The sequence below is a fragment of the Lacerta agilis genome, chromosome 12 (assembly GCF_009819535.1).
Source record: "Lacerta agilis isolate rLacAgi1 chromosome 12, rLacAgi1.pri, whole genome shotgun sequence".
NCBI lineage: Eukaryota > Metazoa > Chordata > Lepidosauria > Squamata > Lacertidae > Lacerta > Lacerta agilis.
In genome coordinates this window covers 46,517,245-46,530,189 of record NC_046323.1, presented here as the reverse complement: position 1 = coordinate 46,530,189, position 12,945 = coordinate 46,517,245, and the positions used below count along the sequence as shown (strand labels likewise).

The window sequence follows — 12,945 nt, the reverse complement described above, 5'->3', positions numbered from 1 at the left end:
GTGTTTCCAATTACTCCCTGGCAAGGGAGGCTTGCTGTCAGTGCCAATCAGCAGTGACAATAAGCTTTCAAGAATCAACTAACTGCTACAGAGTTCCCCATCAGAAAACTGATTTCACAACCATGTTTAGACCTACTGATCCTTGTGGAACATGCAAAATTCCCTCATCCTACGTGTAAAAGAGTCAAATTTGAAACATTTGGATTATGTTGTTGTGACAAGGAAAACAATATTCCCGGAAAGTTCTCTAATGGTACTGTCTGACAAAAGTTTAAGGAGGATATCTTGTATGACAAGGTTGAGGTTTCACATTGGGATACAATGCCCTGGAGGTGCAATGTCCCACCCGCTTACACTCTGGCGGCAAAGGTGAGCTGCCAAGGAAACTTCACACCCTTGGAGCTGAAGTTAGATAAAAAGGAAGTGGATAGTGATGTGAATCATAAACAAAGTGGAGGAAATTCCTGTGCCCTGAAAGAATCACAACATGGAAGTATGTCTCTATAAGATTAATAAAAACTGCATGTCAGATGGATATGACTGTTTCCACGAGATGACATTTCACAACCTGTTTGAAGAAGGTCACGCAGTGACAACAGAAGGAGAATAGTGAAATAATTCAGAAGGAAAAAACACTTAACTGACAAAGAATAGAGACAGCCAGGAAGAACGAATTGCTTTCGCCAGGCAGGAGAGAAAAAACTGATGAAGATTCACTCCACCTCCCACAATTCTGCTCTCCTGCCTTCATCATACCGCATGATCATAACCCAACCCAGTTAACCCTTCCTTAACCCGCAGAAATGGGGAATTTGTCGAAGAGATGAATTTATGTTGTAAACTGCCCTGTAATCTTCAGATGAAAGGCAATATACAAATAAAATTAATAATAATAATGAATTAAGGAAGGCTACACTTGTAGGGAAGGACTAAGGCTGCTCACCTTTGGAAATCTTGAGCTGCAGAGTATGAAGAACAAATATCTCCCAATACAGTCATGGGAAAAGCATATATTCATTGTCTCTCCCCCTTCTGAACAATAGATTCTGTCTCAGAAGCAACATAACATGGGGCTGATAGATATTTAAGGTATGAACACTCATGTTCAACCCAGTTCTGAACAACAGGGATCCAAAAATGCAATGAGACTCCATAGCAAGAAACAAGACTTTTGTGGATCTACAGCTGTTAAGTGGAAAGATGGTTCACCTGTGGAGGAATACTGCATTTTCTACTTGCTAACTTTCAGGTCAGGTCAGACAAGTGATTTAAACTACACATGCCATGGTGTGGAGTGATCAGTTGACCCTCCTCTTCAAAGTTGCACTAGAGTAAGCAGAGGCACCATCTTCTTAGGAGGATTGAGGGGGGCTGTGCACAATGCCATGGCATCATCTGTGTGACCCTGCGACGAATAAGATGGCAGAGCCAAATGCCCCCTCAAAAATACTTTTTGGGGGAAGAGGCAAAACTGCCTCAGCCCCTGGGAGTTGGTGCACATGAAAGCAAGTTCCCTGTGTCAGGGAGAGAATGTTCTCATGTTTCAGGCACTGCACCATAGGTAGGATACTGCAGTGAAACAAGGACATCCCTGCTCACCTATCTATAATGAAAAGAGAAGTAAAAAACAACAACAAGAAAAAGGGAGTAACAGGAAATAAGACCTGTAAATGGGCAGAATAAAATTAATTGGACAGAATAAGCATAGAAGTGCTGCCTAATAGGGAGGAGCAGATGAAGGAAAGGAACCCTCTAACATGTCATTCTATCACTTGACTTCCAACTTCACTGTCAAAACTAGTGTCCCCCTTCCTGACATAGACTGTCTAGAGTTATTAGACCTTGCACATGCACTGGGGCAGAAAAGAAATTTCTTTTAACTGCTATGGTAGTTATTTGCTTTAATGAAAGGTGCTCTAACAGCACCGCCATGATAGTGTTTCCCTGTTTAGGGAAACTTTTAATGTTTAATATATTATTGCATTTTAATATTCTGTTGGAAGCCACCCGTAGTGGCTGGGGAAACCCAGCCAGATGGGCGGGGTATGTATAAATAAATAAAATAACAATTGTTGTTGTTGTTGTTGTTGTTGTGGTGAGATAGTGTGTGCACACATATACGTTTTCCTGTCTTATACAGTGGAAGCAAACCACTCAGAACAGCAGGCCACCTATCAGGTTTAATGATCTAATGGCAAGTTTCAATACAAAATTAGTATTTAAGAGAATGATAAGGGTAGTTCTCCTGTTTGGCAACTTTGGAACACCATTCTTTAGAATCTGAAAGGAAATGAATTGTAACCCAATTAGAAGAAGCTGTAATATACAACAAACAGGGAAGTGATAATTCTCAGCAAAATCTTATTTAGTCAATCTAGTTTGTAAGTTAAAAGATTATTTACATATGGATAATAAATATAAACCTATTGAATATGCAAACATCTGGAGCATGTACTCTACCAGGTCTGTAAGGTTTTCTCTTTCTTTTTTTAATCCCCTCAGTTCCTTCTACTCCCTTAGGATCATCATCTGCAGGCTCCCGTTCAGGGCTTGTATCAGATTTTCCCTCACAGTCCATGAGATCTCCTTCTGAATTTAAAAAAACACACACAAATAAAACAATTATATAGTAAAATTCATAGGAAGTTGTCATTTTCTCTTACAGAATTCTGCCTCAACTCTCAGGAAAAAGCTTCCTAAGGTATGTAATGGCATATATAAAATAATGAGCATAATAAAATCACACACAATTTTAAATGACGGCACACTGAAGTAGTAGTAGTAAAAACGGACTCTGCTAAAATCAAATGCCAGGTAAAGATGCTACTAGGGATGGTGACTGAGACGCAGAGAAAGGTGCGGAATTCCAGAGGCAGGATGCCATAACTGAAAAGGCCCTGTTTGCCACCCAATACACATCTGGAGGTGGGGTGGGGGGTGCACTGAGCAGAGCTTCCAAGGTCACGTAGTTCTTCTAAGTCTGCTGGGCCTGGATCATCTAACGCTCATCCGGCCTGAATGTCATTAGGACATGGGTACTTATGCCCAGGTCCCATTTCTTCAACCTGACTAGCAGCTGGCAGTCAGTAAAAGTTGCTAAAAGGTACTAAAGTTATGGAAGACAGCTGGGCATCCTGTTTAGGGAAGTTTTTAATGTTTGGTGTTTTTAATATTCTGTTGGGAGCAGCCCAGAGTGCCTGGGGAAACCCAGCCAGATGGGCGGGGGTATAAAAAATAAATGAATAATCATAATAATAATAATTAAACAGCACCTAATACCCTGTACTCATAAGCAGGCACTTATCATACTAATGAACAGCAATATTGCTGGGTATTTCATTATGTGGGTTTCATTATGCAAGTCTTCTTTCTACTATGTGTCAGTAAGTATTGTATTAGTCCGGTATTTCTCACGAAAGTTAAAATCCATTCATGACCTGTATCTCCTTATATAACATCACCATCATGACAGTCTAACATCCCTTTGCTAATAAAGGTACTGGGAATTAATTGCTTATGTCATAGCACTTACACCAACATGGATGGGCTCCAGATGCAGTGGTGGAGTACATGTTTTGCATGCAAAAGGTTGCTAAAGCCACTGATAGGCAGAGTAGGCAACCAAAGAGTTATATATAGTTGGAAGATTTCTTGGAGATAATCTAGACCACACTTCTGCTACATGCAGATCTATAACATTCTGTCTATTGAAGCGCAAAATTTCTGGTTCTATTCTGGAAGACCTGAACTACTGAAAATCCCAACTGCCTCAATATCCTCCTACAACCCATGTCCTTATGTAAACTGCTTCTATTGTTAACAGCGACATACAGCACAAAGCAACAATTACCTCTACTGTCATCCATCTCGCCATCCCTTGAGTGTTCTGATTGGATGTCAGGCAGGGTCTGGAGTACAGCCACACTATTCTGGTTTATAATCTTCAACTTGAGCTTTGGCTTTGTCCGTTTTCTTCTTGGTACAACAGCACTGAGGCTCTGTAACTGAGACATCCCTGTTTCTGTCAGACAGACTCCATCCTGAGTGTATGTCTTCGGTGGGTCTATGAAATTTGCATGAACCATAAGAGGAATACACAACTTTAATAACCTTAGCTTACAAGCATTGTGTAGCTGTATTCCCCCGCCGCCACCCCCCCAACTTTAAGGAACTTGCAATTAACATACTGCTAACAATTATCCATTGTAACATCAGAGCAAAAAAAAGAAAAGAGCAGAACTATTTCTGAGGTAAATCAACATTGGTTCAGAATAATACAAAGCTTTTCCACTGATATATTATTTATTCCAAATGACTGGTTCACATGTCATGCTAAACTAAACCATGGTTTAGCAAAAGTGTGTGGGTTGCCAGAGTCTGGGAACAATCCTCCCTGATAGTTTTACTGCTGCACCATGCTGAACTAAGCCGTGACATCCGAATCTGGGCTTTAAGTTTTGCTTTTTCCAGACGAACCATGAGCTCTAACCAAGGTTTGTCCTGTGGTTTATGGTTTTTTCCAGGACAGCCTAGGTTCAGATGGCACACTAAGCCAAACTATGCTTTCACTAAAGTATGGCAAGTGAATTACCAGAGGTGAGGCAGTAATGATCTCCTCCCTGGAAGCCTACATGGTCCTGCTAAGCCTAAATTTGTATTAGCATGAAATGCAAACCAGACCATTGTTTCTTTAAAGTTTTCTTGATTGCTTCCTGCAGATATTTGTTCATGTTATCACCATAGCATAACCACTTTGATCCTGCATAGGTTCTACTCAAACTGAGTCCAAGGAAAAACCCATAAAGGCTGTTCCATAAGCAATTTATAGCAGTGCTCACGTTAAGGGAGAAAAGGTTACAAATTAATGAAATCCCGAAAAAAACACCACCCACTAAAATGTCCCATTTCACCCCTGTTTTTGGCTCACTTTAGGGATTTACTTAAACAAAAAATCTGCCTGCTCCATAACTTTTGAAGAGCAGTTGCATGTTCAAAAAAACAACAAAACTTATAAACACAAACTTTTAGTAAGAGGTGATATGATAGCAAAAGATAAAAAGAGCTAAGAAATGTATTGATACAATGTAGAACTTATTTCTAGGTTAAGCAATAACCATGTTAGGGGGAAGAAATAAAGAATTTTAAAAGTTACCAAATTCCTTTGCTTTTGTTATAATTTGAGTGGCAACTGGTGGTTCACAGCATTCAGAGGAAGGCACTGAAAGATAAAAATTGAAATTGGCTGTGAGTCCTGGAAGACCTGCTCCCTGCCTTGCAGGCCTTTCCCACATGGCAGTGCCCTAATTGACTCCAGCTACAAAAGCTGAGGCTGCTGAAGAAGCCAGATATCATCTTGTCTGTCTCAGTGCAGACTCAGGTCATCAAGTCTGAGCTTCCACAGCTGCCACCACCCTGCCATAAACCACCATTGGCAGGACTGGCAGCAACAACACTAGATATGTTCTATGCTTATAATAATATTTTATTCTCTTGTAAACTCTGCTACTTCAAATGTGCATTTTATATTGGACTTCCTTTAGTAATGTTTTATTTTGAAATCTTTTAAGGTAATACTGTAGTTTCCTGTTATTTACAGTATATTGCTTTGGCTGTGCACCCTATATATGACTTTCTTCAGTAACATTTTATTATAGATTGCTTTATTTGAGGTTTTAATGTACTGTAAACCACTTTAAGATTTCCCCCCTTAAAAATATAAAGCGGTATTGAAATGAATAATGATGATGATGTTGCTTCTATTAAAATATATAATCCTCTATAACTACAGTCATACCTCATGTTGTGAACGCTGCGGGTTATGTGTTTTCGGGTTGCGCTCTGCGCTGAACCTGGAAGTACTGGAACAGGTTACTTCCGGGTTTCAAAGCTCGCGCATGCGCAGAAACACTAAATTGTGCTTTGTGCATGCGCAGAAGTGCCGAATTGTGACCTGCGCATGCTCAGACGCGGCACTGCGGGTTGTGGGTGCTGCGGGTTGTGAACGTGCCTCCCGCACGGATAGCATTCGCAACCCGAGCGTCCACTGTATAGTTTTTTATGTTGGTATCATTTCTAATCTTCTGCAAGTCTCTTGTGCTCATTTCTTCAGGCATGTCAGAAATGCATTTTTAAATTTTTGAACAATTGAATTTTTTTAGGCTAATAAATTTCAGTTGACATTCAATGTCACCAGGAATACAATGGAAGACTGAATATACAAATTTTAAAAATGTGCTAATAGTGTGTTGAAGAAATGCTTATATTTCTGGAAGCATTAGGCACAATCTAAAGAACATTAATTCCATAACAGCTCTCACTGAAAGCAGTAAAGCTTACAGTACAGCCTAATTCCATGCAAGTTATTTTTTTCTGACCTGTTTTTACCCACAGCACCAGAACACTCTGCAAAGGCCCCTATGCCCACAATTTCTTACTGATATACCAGAGGATCTCTGGCAGCATAACTCCTGACACTCTAGTGGATCTTCCTCTCTGCTGGTAGTGTGGCACTTACACAACTTCCAAGGGGCCTTCAGTTGGCCTTTGGCTGGCTTTAAGATTGCTCCCTTAAATCAAGCCTTTCTCCGGGTTGTGAGTGAAAGCACAATGTACCATTTGTCCCTTTCAACAATAGCATTCATCTACAGTATTTTATTTCTTTGTATGCACAGCCTGCTCCATCTTGAAAAATCTAGGCAGGTATCAATTAATTTTTAAAAATGTAAATAATGCCTTTAAAATAAAATGAAAATCTAATTTGATGTACAGGTAAACCTGAACAAGTTTATTTTTTAATGATGTGGGAAACAACATTCCATAGAGGTTAAAGCCTGGATAATTTGAGAGACAGGGGGACGGAAAGGCATAAGCACATTTGGGAAGCCAAAGAGGCAGCAGTCCCATTTGACTTAGAAATAGCTAATTAAGACAAAGCACGATAATTTCAGAATTAACTAGCAAGAAATAGTATGGACAGACAGTGATTTGGATGTAGCAGCTGGCAGATTAACATATGAAGAAAACAAGAAATATACAGTAAGTTAGTTTAAAGATCAATGACACAATCTGCCGAGTGCTCCAGCTGGGCAACCTCCAAGAAGGACTCTGGTGCAAGACCCTTTGAAATAGATGGAAGTCTGCCATTCTGCTATCACAGTCACTTCCCCAATTTCTAGGTATCAAAAGGTTACTGGAAAGCCATTAGCAGCCCACTAAGAAGGATTTTAGGATATGAAATTCTTTTAGACCCAGTGTTGTTGTTTTTACCCTTTTTCTGAATTATGTGGAAGACACAGTGAAGTAAGATAAAAAAGAATTAATTTACTGCATGGTTTCTAATACAGTAACCACCACTAGAATTTTATAGCTGCTGGAATTTTATATGCAGGAAGGTGAGAGTGGAGATTATCAATGACACCACCTATTGAAGAATGGATTGGTAAAATATGGAAGTTTGCTTCAATGGCTGAATTAATATGATACGTCAGATTCAAAGTGGGGGAGACAATAACAAGGTAATTTTATGATGAATGGCATATCCTTTATCAAATATAGTAAGAAAAATTGGATGCAATCTAATATAAACCATGGTTTTATAGTGCTCTGAAATATGATTAATTTTGCTATTTGGAATTCCTTAATGGTGGGAAGCAACAAGAAAATGGTCACCTTTGAACGTGATATGACACAAAAGAAAGAAAGAGAAATGAAGTGAAGAGTAGCAGTTGTGCTTCATTTGTGGATAGCACCTCAGCTTCCATAATATATGGAACAATAATGATTGAACTGAGGATAAATCTTGTGACAATGCCTCTCTCTCTCTCTATATATATATATATATATACACATACATATATACATATACATACACACACACACACACAGAGATATATATATATATATATATATATATATATATATATATATATATATATATATATATATATATATATGGATGGATGTGAGAAAAGAGAAAAATCTGGAAATGTGTTTCTGGTATTAAGAAACAATGAAAAACTGGAAGTTATTACAGGATATTGTTAATATAAACTATTGATAGGAATAGCCATCCATGTGTTTGATATGATGCAGTATATATGTTTGTTTGCCTAGAAGGTTTTCTCTGTGTGTCTTATGGTGGGGGGGGGATATTCTGTGTCCTCTTTGACTGTCAAAGATCATGGCCTTGTATTGTTATTATGTCAAAACTTGTCTGGCATTAGCAGCTTAGTGAGAGGTAGGAGAGAGTCAATCACCCTGAGAATTTATTATATAGGGCCTGGATCAGGTAAATTTATTCTAATTGGTCTAGGTGGCTGCCAGTTAGGAAAAGAGTTGAGATTTGACAGGGAGAGATGGTACAGTAACTCTGACTGCCATCAGAAGTCTGCCATCAGATACTGCGTATCTGAAGAAGTGTGCATGCACACGAAAGCTCATACCAAGAACAAACACAGTTGGTCTCTAAGGTGCTACTGAAAAGAATTTTCTATTTTGTTCTGACTGCCATCATCATTACTTAGAGCAGTGGTTCCCAGTTAGGGGTCCAGGGACTCCTGGGGGTCCACGGAACACATCCAAGGAGTCCACAGCCCCATCCCTTGCTTCCCTCCAGCTAAAATTTTGTCATTTTTGCATGGCAAAATCACAAATGTTATGATCTGTTTTCACACTTTGTGGTTTTTCAATATATTGGCCAAAACTGGTTTTGAAATCACACCTCAATAACGATTTTGACCCGGCAATACGCAGTCGTATATCGCTCCTCACGCAAAGGAAAGCAGGGCAGCCGATTGCAAGGTGCTGCCTTCCACTCATGCTGATGGAGAGCAGGGCAGCTGATCGGCCTCACTTCAAGGCACCATGGCCCTACCTTCTCCTGCCACTGAGGCGGAGCAGCTTTTCTCAGTCAGCAGAAAGCAGCCACAGTAGATGTGCCTCTTTGCTGGCTGCCCCACTGACAGTGACTTCATGCACCCCCCATCCCTATCCCCTCCCACTCAAACCACGAGGTGGAGGTGACTCCACTTCCTCAACTCCCCACCCCGACCCCCACAGCCGCGCCTTCACTCATTGTCATGCCTTGTGTGATCTCCATGACTGTTCCTTTCCTCATCCCCATGCCTGATTTCCAATTTCAGACATTGTGATATATCAGAATATTGTGATGTTTAGCTGTTGATATATCACTATGTTGAAAACCAGATATCGCTCAGCCCTAATATGTTTTTGTTGTTGTTCAGTCATTCAGTCGTGTCCGACTCTTCGTGACCCCATGGACCAGAGCATGCCAGGCATGCCTATCCTTCACTGCCTCTCGCAGTTTGGCCAAACTCATGTTAGTAGCTTCGAGAACACTGTCCAACCATCTCATCCTCAAATATGTTTTTAGTATACCTAAAATCCTTTGCTTATTAGGGGCTACCCTACATTTTGTTCAAAAAATTGCTTTGCAGAGGTAACTACCACAGACATCAAAATTTTCAAAAGTAGAGGGTCCGTGGCTTGGCTTTTGAAAAATAGGAGGTCCTCAGTAATTAACTAATTGGGAACCACTGACTTAGAATAAAAAACAACACATATTTTTACATGTCTGCTGCTATTAATGCAACTTATGAAAAAAGAAAAAAGAGAATCTTGAGTTAAGAGAAGTCTATCTGACACTGGGAGCAAAATATTCAAGATAATGTTATTGTTAAATAATGAATTTCATCTGCTCAAAATCATGGTGCTCTGAGTGCAGTCTTTCTCTCACTTGTGGGCACACACACACACTCTTGCTGCTATTATAATTTTAAGCAGACTTACAAATCCTCTGGGAAGAGATTTACCCAGCTTTCTACTCTAAATTGTTTTTCCCCTCATTAATAATCTTGCAGTGCTAAAAGCAAGACAAAAGAAATTATTTCCCTCAAGTACTGCCTCTGAAATCAATTCAGCATCTGCCAATCAGGAGGCAGACCAAAAGAAGTTGTTTCCAAAGCTAGTGCTACGCTGCTAGATACCCAATTAAGAAATTCCTTACCATTTGCTGGTGGTATGTATGGCTGACACATGGTACAGTCAAAGCCACTGTCAGCCGTGCTTTCCACTTCCTCGTCTGTGTTTAAGTTTTGACAGATTGTGTGCATCCATCTGGAAGTTAAGTTAAAAAGGAGAAAATAAAACATATACCATTTTATGCCAAAATACCATTCAGATTCTCTTTAGATTGAAAGAAGCACAGAACACGTCTACTGCTTTAAAAGCTTCCCTGTAAAGTGGCAATGATATGAAGACCCCAGAGGAGGTCTGCTTTAGTCCCAGAAGATAGTTGTTAAAATTGTCAGATAAGACAGGGGTACTTTGGGTAGATGGTTTGTCCACCCAGGGGAGCAGTGTTCACTCTGTGCTAGATGGGATTATACTCTCCCCAAGCAACAGGCTGCACTTTGGGAGTGCTCTTTGCAATACAAAACCAACTTGCACCTCTTAATGTTGCATCAGAGGCCTGGCTTGAATGTTGGATTACATCATAGTTAAAAACAAACTATGAACAAACATCATGCTGGTGCATGCTGCCCAACATTTCTCACTCTCTGCTCCACCCCAGCCGTGCTGCAATGTAACAAGCCAGGCTTGTGGTTTTCCTCAAACAAACCATGAGCAGTAAGCCAAGAACAAACCTTGATTGCCATCCATGGTTTGTTTGGACAAAATGAAATCATGAGCCTGGGTTCAGACATTATGACGAACCAGACTATGGCTTGTTTCCCAGCAGTAACAGGGGAGAAATAAAGCAAGAATGTTTAAGCACTGGACACCAGTGAGTTGCATGTTCACATTCAAATAATAGTTGGTTTTAAACTATAGTATAATGTGATGTATGAACCAAGTCAGAGTGCCATTTATCAACTCAGGATGAAGAGATAACTTTATTTAAAAAACAAACAAACACATGGTGGTTTTCTTCTTTCTGATATTAGCTACAGCTTTTTCTTTGAAAGAGGCTATCTCTTATTGGAAAGCGACTCTGATACGGGAGGGAGAGTAAATTCCATATGATAAATTAAAGCAATCTTCAGTCAACATTACACTATGAGCAAATTATTGACATATGAAAATATATAATTCACTATGTAGCAGAAACTCTGACCTGTCACACTGTCTGCATTGCAGAATAAGCTCTTCTTCTCTGTAATTGCAACAGCAGACCGGGCAGGTAGATAAACTTGCACAGGGAGCACACTGTGTATAATTATTTTGCCATTCACATCTAAGACCAGGAGACGTAGCACCACAATGTCTGCACCAAACACACCTGTAAAACACAAAACAATATCTTCCTTAACATGGGCTCATGGCAAGGTTCACTGCTTAACATACTTATACTTATTTTCACCTTAACATTGTATTATCTTTAAATTACAGCAAAATGTAATTTTCCACATCAGCCTTGCCATATTATATTAATTAAAAGAAAATATAGTCAGATTAAAAGAAAACATTAAAAGTGAAAAAAAACAATGTTACACATACCATTTGCATTTCCAACCTCCTTTAGGAACTGTCTGCAGTGGCGGATCTAGGCAGTAAGTGTGATAGCTGATATCACAATCATCGCAAAGGAGCAGCCTTCCCGGATCTGTAGCCTTCCCACAGGCTTCACACACAGTGCATTCCAGACATCTCCAACCTTTGTGGAGCACCACTTTTGTTATCTGCATGGTGGAAGACAGCAGGTGGTTATTTATGGAAGCCATACAACCTCAGTTGATTTACAGGCTTATATTCTCAATAAATTTGCTTCTATCATTTGGAAATACGTAGTATTTTTTTAGTGTTTATGCTCTCCTTTTTGTTTTAGAGTGAAGTCCTGATTTTTTGAGAAGTCAAAAATATCTTTACATATGGTATTCAATAGCGATGTACATTGTGCTCTCCAAGATTATGGATGAAAATTTGTTTTAGATTTTTAAAAAAATAAAATGGCCCAAGTGTAAGGGTTCAGCATACTGCCAGTTATTGCAACTATCAAAATCCAGATTCACATTTACTGAAATTAAAAGACAACAGTTCCAAAATCTGGAGAAATACAGTTTGCTCTTTGGTTACAAATCTATTTGGCATCTCCTTCCCATTATGACATTTAAACAAAAGTACAATAGTGCCAAATATTACTTTCCTAATCTTAAATACGCCTATAGTTTAGAAACATACATCGAAACTTGAAAAAAGAAGTTTTTTTGAAAAGGCCATCATGGTACCTGACAGAAGCAAGGCACAATGTTCCAAACCTCTGAATCAGTCTTTACCACCTTATGTCACAGTGAAAAAGCCAGTTTACATATCACTCTGTTGCAAAGTGATCATGTGAATACCAACCTCACATTGCTTATTTAGAACCCTAGAGATTCTCTCCCACTACAAGAGATGGTTGGGGAAATATGAAGTGTTCATGCTCTGTGAAAAGAGCGAGAGTGTTCCAGTTACGTCATACACCCTCAAAAGGAGCAATTCCTTGCAAGAGGTAAGAGGTTGGTACTGGCTAGATACTTCTTTCTTAGACAGTTGAATCTTCCATCTCTCTTGGAGGAGGGGGGCAGAAAACAAAAGAGAGCTGCTCCTGACACGCTAAGTATGAGAGGGCTGGAACTGTCTTCTTCACAACATTACAGGAAAAGTCAAGGGGCAGGCAAACATTGGTAAGGAAAGGTATTTGTAGGTTCAGGATTTTAAGCAATCAAATCAGTGTTGGTTTTGCTGTGATCATTAAGAATGTAATGTGTAAACCAGCTCTATCACTCCTGAATGTTTTCTTTTTTCATTCACTAGTGTAAGACAACACAGTGGTACAAGACATATGTAAATAAAAGGAGATAGGCTTGGAAATAGTTATCCAATTCCCTTCATAATCATGGTTTGAAATGCATTTTAAACTTTGCTTCAAAACATGCTTAAGTCACA

General features: G+C 39.5%; 1 protein-coding gene across 12 annotated transcripts in view; it reads right to left on the bottom strand.

Annotated features, from left to right (window-relative positions):
- The window catches only part of KMT2C (lysine methyltransferase 2C), a 162,220-nt gene that overhangs the window by 49,258 nt on the left and 100,017 nt on the right, over window positions 1-12,945 (bottom strand). For 9 of the 12 annotated variants that reach the window (XM_033165512.1, XM_033165515.1, XM_033165514.1 and 6 more), the window contains 6 exons: window positions 11,518-11,699; window positions 11,135-11,299; window positions 10,025-10,134; window positions 5,153-5,218; window positions 3,851-4,081; window positions 2,461-2,589 (listed from right to left, as the gene is read on the bottom strand). In XM_033165512.1, coding sequence (XP_033021403.1) covers window positions 2,461-2,589; window positions 3,851-4,081; window positions 5,153-5,218; window positions 10,025-10,134; window positions 11,135-11,299; window positions 11,518-11,699 — 883 coding nt within the window. The remainder of the gene's footprint in view (window positions 1-2,460; window positions 2,590-3,850; window positions 4,082-5,152; window positions 5,219-10,024; window positions 10,135-11,134; window positions 11,300-11,517; window positions 11,700-12,945) is intronic. The other 3 variants (XM_033165524.1, XM_033165516.1, XM_033165513.1) reach the window with 2 other exon arrangements.